The 18810-nt window shown below is 36.8% G+C and overlaps 1 protein-coding gene across 2 annotated transcripts in view; it reads left to right on the forward strand.

Moving 5' to 3' along the window:
- Positions 1-12996, forward strand: part of slc12a8 (solute carrier family 12 member 8) — a 71384-nt gene extending 58388 nt beyond the window's left edge. Inside the window, exons 11-14 of one of the 2 annotated variants that reach the window (XM_062068860.1) lie at positions 1218-1315; positions 1385-1502; positions 10240-10300; positions 12810-12996. In XM_062068860.1, coding sequence (XP_061924844.1) covers positions 1218-1315; positions 1385-1502; positions 10240-10300; positions 12810-12975 — 443 coding nt within the window. In that variant the 3' untranslated portion in view covers positions 12976-12996. Of the gene's footprint in view, positions 1-1217; positions 1316-1384; positions 1503-10239; positions 10301-12806 lie in introns of both variants that reach the window. The other variant, XM_062068861.1, reaches the window with a different exon arrangement.
- Positions 12997-18810: the final 5814 nt, after the last annotated feature.

Consider the following 18810-nt stretch of genomic DNA (forward strand, 5'->3'; position numbering starts at 1 on the left):
AGGAGCTGAGCCGGAAGGCAAAGCTCTCAATTTACCGGTCGGTGTACGTTCCCATCCTCACCTATGGTCATGATCTTTGGGTTATGACCGAGAGGACAAGATCACGGGTACAAGCGGCCGAAATGAGTTTCCTCCGTCGGGTGGCGGGTCTCTCCCATAGAGGTAGGGTGAGAAGCTCTGTCATTCGGGTGGAGCTCAGAGTAAGAACCCGAGGTGGGCCAAACCTGTACCCCCCATGTTAAACAAGATCCCTCTTCTGGGCCTCACAGCGAAGGTGCTTCAAACATCTGATCCGTTACAGAACACAATAGAACTTTATTGTCATTGCACCTACAAAATACACCATTAGTTTACAGCACAAGCCGTCCAAGAACAGACGTACAATAAAATCAGCACTTCCAAGTCCGAGTCCATGGTTCTCGCCCGGAAAAGGGTGGAGTGCCATTTCCAGGTTGGGGAGGAGGTTCAAGTACCTCAGAGTCTTGTTCTCGAGTGAGGGAAGAGTAGATTGTGAGATCGACAGGCGTATCGGTGCGGCGTCTGCAGTGATGCGGACCCTGTATCGGTCCGTGGTGGTGAAGAAGGAGCTGAGCCGGAAGGCAAAGCTCTCAATTTACCGGTCGGTGTACGTTCCTATCCTCACCTATGGTCATGAGCTTTGGGTTATGACCGAGAGGACAAGATCACGGGTACAAGCGGTCGAAAAGAGTTTCCTCCGTCGGGTGGCGGGTCTCTCCCTTAGAGGTAGGGTGAGAAGCTCTGTCATTCGGGAGGAGCTCAGACTAAAGCCGCTGCTCCTTCACATCGAGAGGAGCCACATTAGGTGGTTCGGGCATCTGTTCAGGATGCCACCCGTACACCTCCACGGGGAAGACCTAGGACACGTTGGAGAGACTATGTCTCTCAGCTGGCCTAGGAACGCCTCGGGATCCCTCGGGAAGTAGCGGGGGAGAGGGAAGTCTGGGCTTCTGTGCTTAGGCTGCCGCCCCCGCGACCTGACCTCGGATACACGGGAGAAGACGGAGGGATTTGGAATCCAGATGAATAAGAATCGCGATTTAGATGCGGATTGATTTTTTTGTGCCCCCTTAGTGGTCAGTGGATCAAACTGAGCGTATTCTTTTATTTGATACAATTTAGCGCGTTATAGGGGACATCCTGAAGTGACTTTGGTATTTATAGACTGGTGTAACCCTTGCTGCTTTACAACCCTGCAGACCCGGGAAGAAAAGCGGAGCAGCAGAATGAAAAAGTCGAACTCCGACCTGAGTCTCCCTACGCAAAGTTCAGCAACCACTGGCTAGCTCTTATTGGTGTAAGTTTGTGTGATTGTTTTTTTTTGTGTCCTCACGCATTTCAACGCCTTTGTGTTTCTTCCTTTCAGGCACTGAGCTCCTTGTTGATCATGTTCGTTATTCAATGGGTTTATGCGCTGGCAAACATCCTTGTCGCCCTGCTGCTCTTCTTCTACATCGGCAAAACAAGTCCTGGACTACACAGAGGTGACTTCCTCAGAGCACCACTTGTTCATTGACACTTTAAGCCAGGGGTGTCAAACTCAAATACAGAGTGGGCCAAAATTTAAAACTGAACAAATCCGCGGGCCAAGGTTGAACAAATTAACCTTTTAATAGAGACCCCAACAAGTTTTGCATTGAATATTGAACAAGCAAGGCTTATATAACTTTAAAGTGACATGCAAAATCGAGTTTCAAATAATAATAATAATAATTCAAAAATATCAATGGCATATCAAATACAATTTAAAGGCCTACTGAAAGCCACTACTACCGACCACGCAGTCTGATAGTTTATATATCAATGATGAAATCTTAACATTGCAACACATGCCAATACGGCTTATAAAGAGCAATTTTCAATTTCCCGCTAAACTTCCGGTTGAAAACGTCTTTGTATGATGACGTATGCGAGTGACGTCACTAGTTAAACGGAAGTATTGGTACCCCTTTTAAGCCAATACAAAAAAGCTCTGTTTTCATCTCAAAATTCCACAGTATTCTGGACATCTGTGTTGGTGAATCTTTTGCAATTTGTTTAATGAACAATGAAGACTGCGAAGAAGAAAGTTGTAGGTGGAATCGGTGTATTAGCGGCTGGCTGCAGCAACACAACCAGGAGGACTTTGACTTGGATAGCAGACGCGCTAGCCGACGCTAGCCGCCGACCGCACGGATGATCGGGTGAAGTCCTTCGTCCTTCCGTCGATCGCTGGAACGCAGGTGAGCACGGGTGTTGATTAGCAGATGAGGGCTGGCGTAGGTGGAGCGCTAATGTTTTTATCATAGCTCTGTGAGGTCCCGTTGCTAAGTTAGCTTCAATGGCGTCGTTAGCAACAGCATTGTTAAGCTTCGCCAAGCTGGGAATTATTAACCGTGTAGTTACATGTCCATGGTTTAATAGTATTGTTGATCTTCTGTCTATCCTTCCAGTCAGGGATTTATTTTTTTTTTTTCTATCTGCATTTGAGCCCGATGCTATCACGTTAGCTCAGTAGCTAAAGAGCTTCGCCGATGTATTGTCATGGAGATAAAAGTCACTGTGAATGTCCATTTCGCGTTCTTGACTCTCATTTTCAAGAGGATATAGTATCCGAGGTGGTTTAAAATGCAAATCCGTGATCCACAATAGAAAAAGGAGAGAGTGTGGAATCCAATGAACCCTTGTACCTAAGTTACGGTCAGAGCGAAAAAAGATACGTCCTGTACTGCACTGTAGTCCTTCACTCTCACTTTCCTCATCCACAAATCTTTCATCCTCGCTCAAATTAATGGTGTAATTGTCGCTTTCTCGGTCTGAATCTCTCTCGCTGCATTGTAAACAATAGGAAAATATGAGGAGTCCTTCCTCTGGTGACGTCACGCTACTTCCGGTATAGGCAAGGCTTTTTTTTATCAGCGACCAAAAGTTGCAACTTTATCGTCGATGTTCTCTACTAAATCCTTTCAGCAAAAATATGGCAATATCGCGAAATGATCAAGTATGACACATAGAATGGATCTGCTATCCCCGTTTAAATTTTAAAAAATTCATTTCAGTAGGCCTTTAAATAAAAAATGTAATGCCTCTTTTCTATTTGCAGCCTTCTGAGGTAAATATCAACATTAACTTTTTCCACAGGCTAATACATTTGAAAATAAAATAACAATGAATAAACCAACCATTCAGGACTTTAAACTGCTCAGTTTGCAACTCACTGATCTAATCTGATGTGCCCAAGCCAGATACCTGCCATCTTTTCTTGGATGGCAGATATCTATATAATGTCGGGGCTCAGGCTTTGAGCTGAGGCAACCTTCATTATCCAACCAAGGTGTTCATCATTCATTATACCTCGTAGTCCACCCGGACCACAGTCTTGGGGGAAAGCCTTAAAGGCACTGCCTTTAACATCCTCTACGAGCTGTTGTTACGTCCGCCTTTCATCCATTCTAACAACGTGCCGGCCCAGTCACAAGATATGTGCAGCTTCTGTACGCACACATACGTGAATGCAACGCATACTTGATCAACAGCCATACAGGTTACACTGAGGGTGGCCGTATAAACAACTTTAACACTGTTACAAATATGCGCCACACTGTGAATCCACACCAAACAAGAATGACAAACACGTTTCGGGAGAACATCCGCACCCTAACACAACATAAACACAACAGAACAAATACCCAGAACCCTTTGCAGCACTAACTCTTACGGGACGCTACAAAATACACCCCCCGCTACCACCAAGCCCCCCCCCCCCCCCCCCAAATTCTAACGCGTAAACAAACACTGGCAAAAGTCGACTAACAATGAAGTTAATTGAAGTTGCTCCATTCCGCCTAAAAACATCCAATGTTTTATATACGCACTGAAAGTATATATGTAGTATCTAGTAACATTCATGATAACATGTAATATTTACATATTTTGATCATTTTAAGCATACGGCGGTGTATTTATTTCCCAGACGCATCACAACGTTCACTTTCCCTTCAACAACAGCAAGACTACTAATCATGGCAGACTTGATGAGAGACAACAAAGACTACTTTGGGACAAATGATGATCCAGAAACTTCTATTTTTGATCCTGAATATAAGGAGGACAATATGCACGTTTTAGAAGCTGTGTGCTAAACAGATGCAGCTTTAGTCAAACACTAAGCATCATGTAGCAGTATTGCTAAGTGCTATACAATCATAATAAAACAGTCACTTACTGTCCAATGTCTGCTCTCACTGGGATGTTTATATACTGTATTTCCCTTTACATCAACAATTCATCATAATCCTCATGAGTTAAAAAAGTGCGACAAAACGTGCAGGTTTTTTTGTGTCTTTCTCGACATCTCCGGGTCTAAGTTGGATGTCAAAGTTGACCAACTTGTGGGTTTATGTCCACAACCTTCTACTATCCAGGTGAGAGGCATGATTTTTAGAGCTTCACGGGCACAATAACGTGCTTCCACTAAATCAGCGTTATGGTGAGTTGTATTTTCCATGCACTTATTTTTGCTGCCACACGTGGAAGGTCGGTCCGTGAAAATAATGCCAACGTTAAACCGGTAGCTAGTGCAGAAAAGGTTGGAGACCCCTGACTTAGGGTGGTCAGTTTACAGCCTGGATAGCAGTATACATCTACTGGGTTCTGAAATAACCCAACACAAGATAATATTAGCTCAGCTTCACACTCTTCCTCAGCAAAGAACTGTTGTCCTCGTGTTGAAACCTTTTATGTTGGAATACCAATCATGTGGTCCGGAAAGGGAGCACTTATGCAGCCCCAGACCGTGACGCTACCACGGCCATATTGGACTCAATTCTACTGCTACTCGCTATTTACAACGAGACAGTAGTATGGTATAATAATGAAACTTTTTCAAAACCAGTTACAGGTTAAAAAAGCTTCCTCTGGTTACATGGAAATGGCCTAAAAACTATTTTAAAAATGTTGTTCTTATATAAAAAGAATATATACAGTATATATTTATACATACATATATATCATTCATAATTTTGAAAATACAACTAATATATATATACATTTTTGATTCATCATTTTCAAAAATCTATTTAAGAAAAATATAAGCATATTTTTTATATACAAACTGTCATGTACACGAACATGTTTCATTTCTACAGTATTGTGTCCCTTAAGAAAATATATTGTAACATTCTGCTGAAATTGTGTTTATATTCAAGCCTTTGGATCACACTGTCAATAATGTGCCTTTTACTTTGTTATTGTATATTCAAGCCTTTGCGTGACACTGTCAATAATGTGCCTTTTACTTTGTTATTGTATTTTCAAGCCTTTGCATGACACTGTCAATAATGTGCCTTTTACTTTGTTATTGTATATTCAAGCCTTTGCATGACACTGTCAATAATGTGCCTTTTACTTTGTTATTGTATATTCAAGCCTTTGCATCACACTGTCAATAATGTGCCTTTTACTTTGTTATTGTATATTCAAGCCTTTGCATCACACTGTCAATAATGTGCCTTTTACTTTGTTATTGTATATTCAAGCCATTGCATCACACTGTCAATAATGTGCCTTTTACTTTGTTATTGTATATTCATTTTGTTGCATCCCACTGTCAATAACGTGCCTTTTACTTTGTTATTGTATATTCAAGCCTTTGCGTGACACTGTCAATAATGTGCCTTTTACTTTGTTATTGTATTTTCAAGCCTTTGCATGACACTGTCAATAATGTGCCTTTTACTTTGTTATTGTATATTCAAGCCTTTGCATGACACTGTCAATAATGTGCCTTTTACTTTGTTATTGTATATTCAAGCCTTTGCATCACACTGTCAATAATGTGCCTTTTACTTTGTTATTGTATATTCAAGCCTTTGCATCACACTGTCAATAATGTGCCTTTTACTTTGTTATTGTATATTCAAGCCTTTGCATCACACTGTCAATAATGTGCCTTTTACTTTGTTATTGTATATTCAAGCCTTTGCATCACACTGTCAATAATGTGCCTTTTACTTTGTTATTGTATATTCAAGCCTTTGCATCACACTGTCAATAATGTGCCTTTTACTTTGTTATTGTATATTCAAGCCTTTGCATCACACTGTCAATAATGTGCCTTTTACTTTGTTATTGTATATTCAAGCCTTTGCATCACACTGTCAATAATGTGCCTTTTACTTTGTTATTGTATATTCAAGCCTTTGCATCACACTGTCAATAATGTGCCTTTTACTTTGTTATTGTATATTCAAGCTATTGCATCACACTTTCAATATAGTGCATTTTACTTTATTAAATATTCAAGCTATTGCATCACACTGTCAATAATGTGCCTTTTACTTTGTTATTGTATATTCAAGCTATTGCATCACACTGTCAATATAGTGCATTTTACTTTATTGTATATTCAAGCTATTGCATCACACTGTCAGTAATGTGCCTTTTACTTTGTTATTGTATATTCAAGCTATTGCATCACACTTTCAATATAGTGCATTTTACTTTATTAAATATTCAAGCTATTGCATCACACTGTCAGTAATGTGCCTTTTACTTTGTTATTGTATATTCAATCTGTTGCATCACACTGTCAATAATGTGCCTTTTACTTTGTTATTGTATATTCAATCTGTTGCATCACACTGTCAATAATGTGTCTTTTACTTTGTTATTGTATATGCAAGCTATTGCATCACACTGTCAATAATGTGCCTTTTACTTTGTTATTGTATATTCAAGCCTTTGCATCACACTGTCAATAATGTGCCTTTTACTTTGTTATTGTATATTCAAGCTATTGCATCACACTGTCAGTAATGTGCCTTTTACTTTGTTATTGTATATTCAATCTGTTGCATCACACTGTCAATAATGTGCCTTTTACTTTATTGTATATTCAAGCTATTGCATCACACTGTCACTAATGTGCCTTTTACTTTGTTATTGTATATTCAAGCTATTGCATCACACTGTCAATATAGTGCATTTTACTTTATTGTATATTCAAGCTATTGCATCACACTGTCAGTAATGTGCCTTTTACTTTGTTATTGTATATTCAATCTGTTGCATCACACTGTCAATAATGTGCCTTTTACTTTGTTATTGTATATTCAATCTGTTGCATCACACTGTCAATAATGTGGCTTTTACTTTGTTATTGTATATTCAAGCTATTGCATCACACTGTCAATAATGTGCCTTTTACTTTGTTATTGTATATTCAATCTGTTGCATCACACTGTCAATAATGTGCCTTTTACTTTGTTATTGTATATTCAATCTGTTGCATCACACTGTCAATAATGTGCGTTTTACTTTGTTATTGTATATTCAAGCCTTTGCATCACACTGTCAATAATGTGCCTTTTACTTTGTTATTGTATATTCAAGCCTTTGCATCACACTGTCAATAATGTGCCTTTTACTTTGTTATTGTATATTCAAGCCTTTGCATCACACTGTCAATAATGTGCCTTTTACTTTGTTATTGTATATTCAAGCTATTGCATCACACTTTCAATATAGTGCATTTTACTTTATTAAATATTCAAGCTATTGCATCACACTGTCAGTAATGTGCCTTTTACTTTGTTATTGTATATTCAATCTGTTGCATCACACTGTCAATAATGTGCCTTTTACTTTATTGTATATTCAAGCTATTGCATTACACGGTCAATATAGTGCATTTTACTTTGTTATTGTATATTCAAGCTATTGCATCACACTGTCAATATAGTGCATTTTACTTTATTGTATATTCAAGCTATTGCATCACACTGTCAGTAATGTGCCTTTTACTTTGTTATTGTATATTCAATCTGTTGCATCACACTGTCAATAATGTGCCTTTTACTTTGTTATTGTATATTCAATCCGTTGCATCACACTGTCAATAATGTGCCTTTTACTTTGTTATTGTATATTCAATCTGTTGCATCACACTGTCAATAATGTGCCTTTTACTTTGTTATTGTATATTCAAGCTATTGCATCACACTGTCAATAATGCGCCTTTACTTTGTTATTGTATATTCAAGCTATTGCATCACACTGTCAATGTGCCTTTTACTTTGTTATTGTATATTCAATCTGTTGCATCACACTGTCAATAATGTGCCTTTTACTTTGTTATTGTATATTCAAGCCTTTGCATCACACTGTCAATAATGTGGCTTTTACTTTGTTATTGTATATTCAATCTGTTGCATCACACTGTCAATAATGTGCCTTTTACTTTGTTATTTTATATTCAAGCTATTGCATCACACTGTCAATAATGCGCCTTTACATTGTTATTGTATATTCAAGCTATTGCATCACACTGTCAATAATGTGCCTTTTACTTTGTTATTGTATATTCAATCTGTTGCATCACACTGTCAATAATGTGCCTTTTACTTTGTTATTGTATATTCAAGCCATTGCATCACACTGTCAATAATGTGCCTTTTACTTTGTTATTGTATATTCAAGCCTTTGCATCACACTGTCAATAATGTGCCTTTACTTTGTTATTGTATATTCAAGCTATTGCATCACACTGTCATTAACGTGCCTTTTACTTTGTTATTGTATATTCAAGCCATTGCATCACACTGTCAATAACGTGCCTTTTACTTTGTTATTGTATATTCAAGCCATTGCATCACACTGTCAATAATGTGCCTTTACTTTGTTATTGTATATTCAAGCCATTGCATCACACTGTCAATAACGTGCCTTTTACTTTGTTATTGTATATTCAAGCCATTGCATCACACTGTCAATAACGTGCCTTTTACTTTGTTATTGTATATACAAGCCATTGCATCACACTGTCAATAATGTGCCTTTTACTTTGTTATTGTATATTCATTCTGTTGCATCCCACTGTCAATAACGTGCCTTTTACTTTGTTATTGTATATTCAAGCCATTGCATCACACTGTCAATAACGTGCCTTTTACTTTGTTATTGTATATTCAAGCCATTGCATCACACTGTCAATAATGTGCCTTTACTTTGTTATTGTATATTCAAGCTATTGCATCACACTGTCAATAACGTGCCTTTTACTTTGTTATTGTATATTCAAGCCATTGCATCACACTGTCAATAATGTGCCTTTTACTTTGTTATTGTATATTCAAGCCATTGCATCACACTGTCAATAATGTGCCTTTTACTTTGTTATTGTATATTCAATCTGTTGCATCACACTGTCAATAATGTGGCTTTCACTTTGTTATTGTATATTCAAGCCATTGCATCACAGTGTCAATAATGTGCCTTTTACTTTGTTATTGTATATTCAATCTGTTGCATCACACTGTCAATAATGTGGCTTTTACTTTGTTATTGTATATTCAAGCCATTGCATCACACTGTCAATAATGTGCCTTTTACTTTGTTATTGTATATTAAAGCCATTGCATCACACTGTCAATAATGTGCCTTTTACTTTGTTATTGTATATTCAAGCCATTGCATAACACTGTCAATAATGTGCCTTTTACTTTGTTATTGTATATTCAAGCCATTGCATCACACTGTCAATAATGTGCCTTTTACTTTGTTATTGTATATTCATTTTGTTGCATCCCACTGTCAATAACGTGCCTTTTACTTTGTTATTGTATATTCAAGCCATTGCATCACACTGTCAATAATGTGCCTTTTACTTTGTTATTGTATATTCAAGCCATTGCATCACACTGTCAATAACGTGCCTTTTACTTTGTTATTGTATATTCAAGCCATTGCATCACACTGTCAATAACGTGCCTTTTACTTTGTTATTGTATATTCAAACCATTGCATCACACTGTCAATAATGTGCCTTTTACTTTGTTATTGTTGCAACGTATAGCACTTCTTTAAAAAACGATTTCCGGCATTGCCTGTACAGTGTGCGTGAGTTGTGGTTGTGGTTGATGACTTTGTCTCATTCCAGCATTAGAACCGGACACATTCCAATTTGGTGAGCGTATTCCTCCTGTAACACCAACTGGATATCACATTTTGGAGTCGGTGTCAGTCTGGCAGCTGTTAAAGATTCCCAGAATGGAGGCTATGACCTTTCATCAAATCTGAGCGCTGCTTTGGCAACACTAAAATTGCTCACATTGCTGCGTTTAGCTCTTCTGCCACAGGTGCTTGATCAGACCACGTGGCCTCTAAAATATGTCTGCAGCTACAACTCTGTCGTACGTCATTTTGTACTCACACTCATTTCTCATAAGTGTAAATCTTTTTCAGGTGTTGCAGCTCCATTCAGTTTTTTCACCTGGACGAACTCAACATTAAACACCTTTTGCAGGTATTGTTTCATCACACTGTCGCTAGAAAGTCGAACAGTTCTTTTAGATGTTATTTTACTGTTAAAGGCCTACTGAAATGAATTTTTTTTATTTAAACGGGGATAGCAGATCTATTCTATGTGTCATACTTGATCATTTCGCGATATTGCCATATTTTTGCTGAAAGGATTTAGTAGAGAACAACGACGATAAAGATTGCAACTTTTGGTATCTGATAAAAAAAAAGGCTTGCCCCTACCGGAAGTAGCGTGACGTAGTCAGTTGAACTTATACGCAAAGTTCCCTATTGTTTACAATGATGGCCGCATGAAGTGAGAGAGATTCGGACCGAGAAAGCGACAATTTCCCCATTAATTTGAGCGAGGATGAAAGATTTGTGGATGAGTAAAGTGCAAGTGAAGGACTAGTGGGGAGTTGAAGCTATTCAGATAGGGAAGATGCTGTGAGAGCCGGGGGTGACCTGATATTCAGCTGGGAATGACTACAACAGTAAATAAACACAAGACATATATATATACTCTATTAGCCACAACACAACCAGGCTTATATTTAATATGCCACAAATTAATCCTGCATAAAAACACCTGCGTCTTTGTTATGCTAGCTCCTAGCTCCTATGCTAGCTCCTAGCTCCATAGAACACGCCAATACAATTCAAACACCTGATCAACACACACAATCACTCAGCCCAAAAGACCGTTCACCTAACCCAAGGTTCATAAAGCTTATATATTTTTAAAAAGTTACGTACATACGCAAAAAAAAGTTGCGCACATACGGTCAAGCGATCAAATTTTTAGAAGCCAAAGCTGCATACTCACAGTAGCACGTCTGCGTCTTTGTCATCCAAATCAAAGTAATCCTGGTAAGAGTCTGTGTTGTCCCAGTTCTCTACAGGCGTCTGTGTATCGAAGTCAAAAGTCCTCCTGGTTAGAGTCTCTGTTATCCGAGTTCTTCCATCTTGACTGCATCTTTCGGGAATGTAAACAAAGAAGCGCCGGCTGTGTACTGTTGTGGCTGACTACGTTCGAAAAATACGTCCATTTCGCACCGACAACTTTCTTCTTTGCTTGCTCAGCTTCCTTCTCCATAATGCAATGAACATGATTGCAACAGATTCACGAACACAGATGTCCAGAATACTGTGGAATGATGAAATGAAAACAGAGCTTTTTCGTATTGGCTTCAATGTGGAAGGCATACCCGTGTTCGCCGGGCTACGTCACGCGCATACGTCATCCTCAGAGGCGTTTCGAACCGGAAGTTTAGCGGCAAATTTAAAATGTCACTTTATAAGTTAACCCGGCCGTATTGGCATGTGTTATAATGTTAAGATTTCATCATTGATATATAAACTATCAGACTGCGTGGTCGGTAGTAGTGGCTTTCAGTAGGCCTTTAAAGGGGGCAAAACATGTTTTTCTTTTTTTATGCATTCTAACTCATAAATAAATGCTAGCAAAAGTCAGCTAACAATAGAGCAAATGAGATTCATGATGTCATTGCGTCCATAAAGGCCTCTAAAAAACCTTTTAAAAAACCCTCCAACAATACTCCATTTACATGTCGTGACCTGAATATTAGCCATACTGTTTTTATCAGCGCTAACGCAGAGGAACTACTTTTAGCGGCGCCGTGATCACAGAGAGTTAACTGCTATATTGACATATTGAGCTGCTGCATCGCCTCTGAGTTGGTGAAAGTTAATTCTAGATTATAAATCATGTCTCTCGCCTATATAGTAGAAGGTTGTGGACACGTAAAAACTTTTTTTTAACCCCTTGTGAGGATTATGAGGAATTGTTGTTGTAAAGGGCAAGATATAAACATCCCATCAGTCTTTATCCCAGTGAGAGCAGACATTGTACAGTAAGTGATTGTTTTATTATGTTTGTATATCTTGTTTGGCACTGAGCAATACTGCTACATGATGCTTGGTGTTTGACTAAAGCAGCTTCTAAAACTTGTATATCATCCGCCTTATATTCAGGCTCAAAAATAGAAGTTTCTGGATCATCATTTGTCCCAAAGTAGTCTTTGTTGTCTCTCAGCAAGTCTGCCATGATTAGTAGTCTTGTTGTTGTTGAAGGGAAAGTGAACGTTGTGATGCGTCTGTGAAATTAATACACTGCATTATGCTTGAAATTATCAAAATGTGTAAATATTACATGTTATTATGAATGTTAATAGATACTACATATATACTTACAGTGTGTATATAACATCTTGATGGAGGTTTTTGGAGTTTTTTTTAGCAAGCTTTGTAGGTGGAATCAAATCGCCATTGTTAGCTGACTCTTGCTAGCGTTTATTTACGAGTTAGAATGCATTAAAAAAACATGTGTTCTTGTCTTACTTAAAGATTGTGAATGATTGACAAAATTCTGTAAAAAGTGCAGTTCCCCTTTAAAATAAGGCAGAGACTTAAGTATACAAAATGCATCCTTCATATAATAATTGCTATCAGACAATTTTAGTGACGTCACCTTCCTGTCTTTGTGCCAGAAGAAGGGCGTCTCCCAGAGATGAGACCGTGGTGACACCCTCGCTGTCAGGGCTCGGTCTTCAAACCAAGCAGCTGACCGAGGAAAATGGCGACTTTGCATCTCGCCGCCGCTACCACCAGTCCTCGTTCATCAGGGCGGACGATATGGTGGTACCACCACATGAGTAACTAAAACATCATGATCGCTTTGGAGGAATACTACTTTTTTTTTTTGCATGGCACAAAGTGTACTATTGTCTATTTAAAGTTGACTACACTTTTATTTTAATAAGAGAAACATATAATACAATATGACTACCTTCACGGTTAAAGGCATGTCATTTTTATTGTGTTTGAAATACACTATATTGATTTGGTTAAACTACAGGTTTATATACAGTACATATATATATATATATATATATATATATATATATATATATATATATATATATATATATATATATATATATATATATATATATATATATATATATATATATATACATCAAAAAACATTCATGAAGTTTGGTTCTTTTATGAATTTATTATGTGTCTACTGAAAATGTGAGCAAATCTGCTGGGTCAAAAGTATACATACAGCAATGTTAATATTTGGTTACATGTCCCTTGGCAAGTTTCACTGCAATAAGGCACTTTTGGTAGCCATCCACAAGCTTCTGCTTGAATGTTTGACCACTCCTCTTGACAAAATTGGTGCAGTTCAGCTAAATGTGTTGGTTTTCTGACATGGACTTGTTTCCTCAGCATTGTCCACACGTTTAAGTCACTACTTTGGGAAGGCAATTCTAAAACCTTCATTCTTGCCTGATTTAGTCATTCCTTTACCACTTTTGACGTGTGTTTGGGGTCATTGTCCTGTTGGAACACCCAACTGCGCCCAAGACCCAACCATGCTTGACGGTGGGCTTGGTGTTCCTGGGATTAAAAGCCTCACCTTTTCTCCTCCAGACATATTGCTGGGTATTGTGGCCAAACAGCTCAATTTTTGTTTCATCTGACCACAGAACTTTCCTCCAAAAGGTCTTATCTTTGTCCATGTGATGTCAGATGAAACAAAAATTGAGCAGTTTGGCCAAAATACCCAGCAATATGTTTGGAGGAGAAAAGGTGAGGCCTTTAATCCCAGGAACACCATTCCCACCGTCAAGCATGGTAGTGGTAGTATTATGCTCTGGGCCTGTTTTGCTGCCAATGGAGCTGGTGCTTTACAGAGAGTAAACGGGACAATGAAAAAGGAGGATCACCTCCAAATTCTTCAGGACAAGCTAAAATCATCATCCCGGAGGTTGGGTCTTGGGCGCAGTTGGGTGTTCCAACAGGACAATGACCCCAAACACACGTCAAAAGTGGTAAAGGAATGGCTAAATCAGGCTAGAATGAAGGTTTTAGAATGGCCTTCCCAAAGTCCTGACTTAAACGTGTGGACAATGCTGAAGAAACAAGTCCATGTCAAAAAAACAACACATTTAGCTGAACTGCACCAATTTTGTCAAGAGGAGTGGTCAAAAGTTCAAGCAGAAGCTTGTGGATGGCTACCAAAAGTGCCTTATTGCAGTGAAACTTGCCAAGGGACATGTAAGCAAATATTAACATTGCTGTATGTATACTTTTGACCCAGCACATTTGTTCACATTTTCAATAGACCCATAATAAATTCATAAAAGAACCAAACTTGTATGTGCTCCAATCACTCTATCACAAAAAAATAAGAGTTGTAGAAATTATTGGATATGTGTATGTATTAGAGCAACTAAGGAAACAGCGTTAACTCATCATGTGTATTTTCTCTAGCAGAACCATGACCAAATTTGGTGATTTCAGAGGTGTTCCTATTCTGCCAAAAGCAAGGAAAATATTCCTCTAACGCTGCACTTTGGTAAGAATTGAGTTGAGCTTCTAGATCGATACCTAGTACTTTGTGGCAATGTAAGGAAAAGCCTGGTCCATTTTTGGAAAGATGGTAAGGATTCCCAGTCTGTGGAACGCTCTCCCTGACCACCTGAGGGAACCACAGACTGTGGATGCTTTTAAAAAAGGCTTAAAAACCTTTCTTTTTAAAAAAGCCATTTTTTTTATATATGCATGCTAGTTCTAGCTATTAGGCTGTTGTAGTTTTTATTTTTATTTTTTTTAATTATCTTTTTTTTTTTTAATACACTGTAGCACTTTGAGGTTGTTTGCTCAATATAAATGCTTTTTACAAATAAAATATATTATTATTATTATTATTATTAGGTGCAATGGGTACGATGGTTCCTGTGGGGTCGTGAGGTAGAGGTTGGTTGGAAAAACTGATCACTAAGATGTGGTCAAAAACGTGCCTGAGTTTGTAGTAGAGCATGTAGTAACTCTCGAGTAAAATGGTTGTCTTACCTTCTAAATCCGAGAGCTCATCAAACTCATCGCCAAAGTTGAGAGGAATGACAGATCCAAAGAGAAGGCGTCGGTGGTTGGGTCTTGGAGTTCCAGGTCTACGTCTTTTTTTGAGCGTTTAAAGATGTACATCTGCTGGTCCAGGTGTAAAAGGAGAATCAGGTAAAGTTGCAGATATCTCTTCTGCATGGTCACGTGATCCTGATGCAAAGAGTTGGAGCCAATCCAAGGAAAAACCTGGTTCATTTCTCGGAAGGTGGTAAGGATTAAGTCCTATGAGTACGATGGTTCCTGTGGGGTCGTGAGGTAGAGGTTTGTTGGGATTACTGATCACTTGGACGTGGTAAAAAGCGTACCTGAGTTTGTGTAGCATGTAGTAACTCACGAGTAAAATGGTTGTCTTACCTTCTAAATCAGAAAGCTCATTGAATGTTTTGTTGCCAAAGTTGAGTGGAATGACAGATCCAAAGAGAAAGTGTCGGTGGTTGGGTCTTGGAGTTCCAGGTCTTTTTAGGAGAGTTTGGAATTGTTCAGAGAGAATATCTGAAAATTGCCAGTACAGGTGTAAAAGGAGAACCAGGTAAGGTTGCAGATATACAGTATCTCCTGCATCTTCATGTGATCCTGATGCAGAGAGGAGAGCCAAGCTAAGGAAACGCCTGGTCCATTTCTACAAAGGTGGTAAGGATTAGGTGCAGCGGGTACGATGGTTCTTGTGGGGCTGTGAGGTTGATTGTTGGTTGGGATTGTTGATCACTTTGACGTGGTCACAAGCATGCTTGTATAGTTTGTAGTAGAGCATGTAGTATCTTGTGTAAAATGGTTGTCTTACCTTCTAAATCAGAAACCTCATCGCACTCGTCACCAAAGTTGAGTGGAATGACAGATCCAAAGAATAGGGGTAAGTGGTTGGGTCCGGGAGTTTCCGTTCTATGTCTTTTTAGGAGTGGTTCCGATACATCTGCTGGTCCAGGTGTAACAGGAGAACCAGGTAAAGTTGCAGACATCTCTTCTGCATCTTCATGTGATTCTGACGCAAAGAGTTTGAGCCAATCTAAGGAAAAGTCTGGTTCATTTCTAGGAAGGCGGCAAGGATTAGGTGCAGTGGAGTGGGTACGATGGTTCCTGTGGGGTCGTGAGGTGGAGGTTTTTTGGGATTACTGATCACTTGGGCGTGGTCAAAGCCTATCTCAGCTGCACTCTGGCGGAAGGCAGGGTACACCCTGGACATGTTTAAGTGTTGGTTTACGTTGTAGTCATAATTATGAGATAAGTTATAACTAGGAGACAAAAAGTTGAAATTATGAGATAAAGTCAATTTCGAGATAGAAAGTCATTATTATGATTTAGAAAAGTTATCATTTAGAGATAACATGTAGAGATTATGAGATAAAGTCAATAGCGAGATAGAAAGTCATAACATCCAAGTTAGTTTGTTGTTGCTGCTGGTGTTTATTCTTTAGATGCACATTTGTGGCTGCTTTTCTTTTTTCGGAATGCGCTTATTCTTGGAAATGCACATTTTGTACATCATCATGTACAATTGGTATATATGATTTTTTATGTAATTTCCCCAGCGGATTCATAGAGACGCGTTGTTTTCGATGTGCCTTTATGTCCAGCACATGTTGAAAAATTCCATCCATCCATTTTCTACCGCTTGTCCCTTTTGAAAAATTGACAAATAAAATAACTTTGAATAAAAAATTAATGGTTCAACACTTTCTGTCACATACATTTGTTTTAGTACAAAAAAATGCATCAGGTTAATAAGAAAAAGCCAGTTTTCACTACTGAAAAAAAACCCTCCATGGTAAATCATAAGATAAAAAGTCATAAGTATGAGCTAAAAAGTTAAAACTATGAGATAAAAGTCATGAGATTAAAAAAAATAAAAAATGAAATGAAATATCATGGGATTGAAAAAAAAAATTGTGAAATAGTACGTCATAATTATGAGATGAAGTCATATCTGAGATAAAAAGTCGAATTTATGAGATGTAAAGTCAATTATGATATAGAAAGTCATAATTATGAAATAAAAAATCATGATATAAAAATACGAAATTATGAGGAAAAAATAGAAATTATGAAATAAAGTCACAATTCTAAAACAAAAAGTCAAAATGATGAGATATAAGTCATAATTATAAAATAAATAGTAGAACCTATGAATTCAAGTCCTAATTATTAAATAAAAATTCAAGATTTTAAAATAAAAATGTTAAATTATGACATAGTCAATCGTGAAAAAGAATGGTACCACCATAAAATAAAGTCATAACTGAGATAAAAAGTCGAATTTATGAGATGAAGTCAATTATGATATAGAAAGTCATAATTATGAGGTAAAAAAATCATGATATAAAAATACGGATCTATGAGAAAAAAATGTAAATTATGAAATAAAAAGTCACAATTATAAAACAAAAAGTCAAAAATGATCAGATATAAGTCATAATTATAAAATAAATAATAGAACCTATGAAATAAAGTCATAATTATTAAATAAAAAGTCAAGATTTTAAAATAAAAATGTTTATCATGTCAATCGTGAAATTGAAAGGTATAACCATAAAATAAAGTCATAACTCAGATAAAAAGTCGAATTTATGAGATGAAGTCAATTATGATATAGAAAGTCATAATTATGAGATAAAAAATCATGATATAAAAATACGAATCTATGAGAAAAAAATGGAAATTATGAAATAAAAAGTCACAATTATAAAACAAAAAGTCAAAAATGATGAGATATAAGTCATAATTATAAAATAAATAATAGAACCTTTGAAATAAAGTCATAATTATTAAATAAAAAGTCAAGATTTTAAAATAAAAATGTTTATGTCAATCGTGAAATAGAAAGGTATAACCATAAAATAAAGTGATAACTGAGATAAAAAGTCAAATTTATGAGATAAAGTCAAGTATGATATAGAAAGTCATAATTATGAAATAAAAAATCACGATATAAAAATACGAAATTATGAGAAAAAAATGTAAATTATGAAATAAAAAGTCGCAATTATAAAACAAAAAGTCAAAATGATGAGATGTAAGTCATAATTATAAAATAAATACTAGAACCTATGAAATAAAGTCATAATTATTAAATAAAAAGTCAAGATTTTAAAATAAAAATGTTTATCATAGTCAATCGTGAAATAGAAAGGTATAACCATAAAATAAAGTCATAACTGAGATAAAAAGTCGAATTTATGAGAGAAAGTCATAATTATGAAATAAAAAATTACGATATAAAAATACGAAATTATGAGAAAAAAATGTGAATTATGAAATAAAAAGTCGCAATTATAAAACAAAAAGTCAAAATGATGAGATGTAAGTCATAATTATAAAAGAAATAGTAGAACCTATGAAATAAAGTCATAATTATTAAATAAAAAGTCAAGATTTTAAAATAAAAATGTTTATCATGTCAATCGTGAAATAGAAAGGTATAACCATAAAATAGTCATAACTGAGATAAGAAGTCGAATTTATGAGATGAAGTCAATTATGATATAGAAAGTCATAATTATGAAATAAAAAATCACGATATAAAAATACGAAATTATGAGAAAAATGTTTTAATTATGAAATAAAAAGTCCCAATTATAAAAC

This window comes from Entelurus aequoreus, linkage group LG14 (assembly GCF_033978785.1).
Source record: "Entelurus aequoreus isolate RoL-2023_Sb linkage group LG14, RoL_Eaeq_v1.1, whole genome shotgun sequence".
Taxonomy (NCBI): Eukaryota; Metazoa; Chordata; class Actinopteri; order Syngnathiformes; family Syngnathidae; genus Entelurus; species Entelurus aequoreus.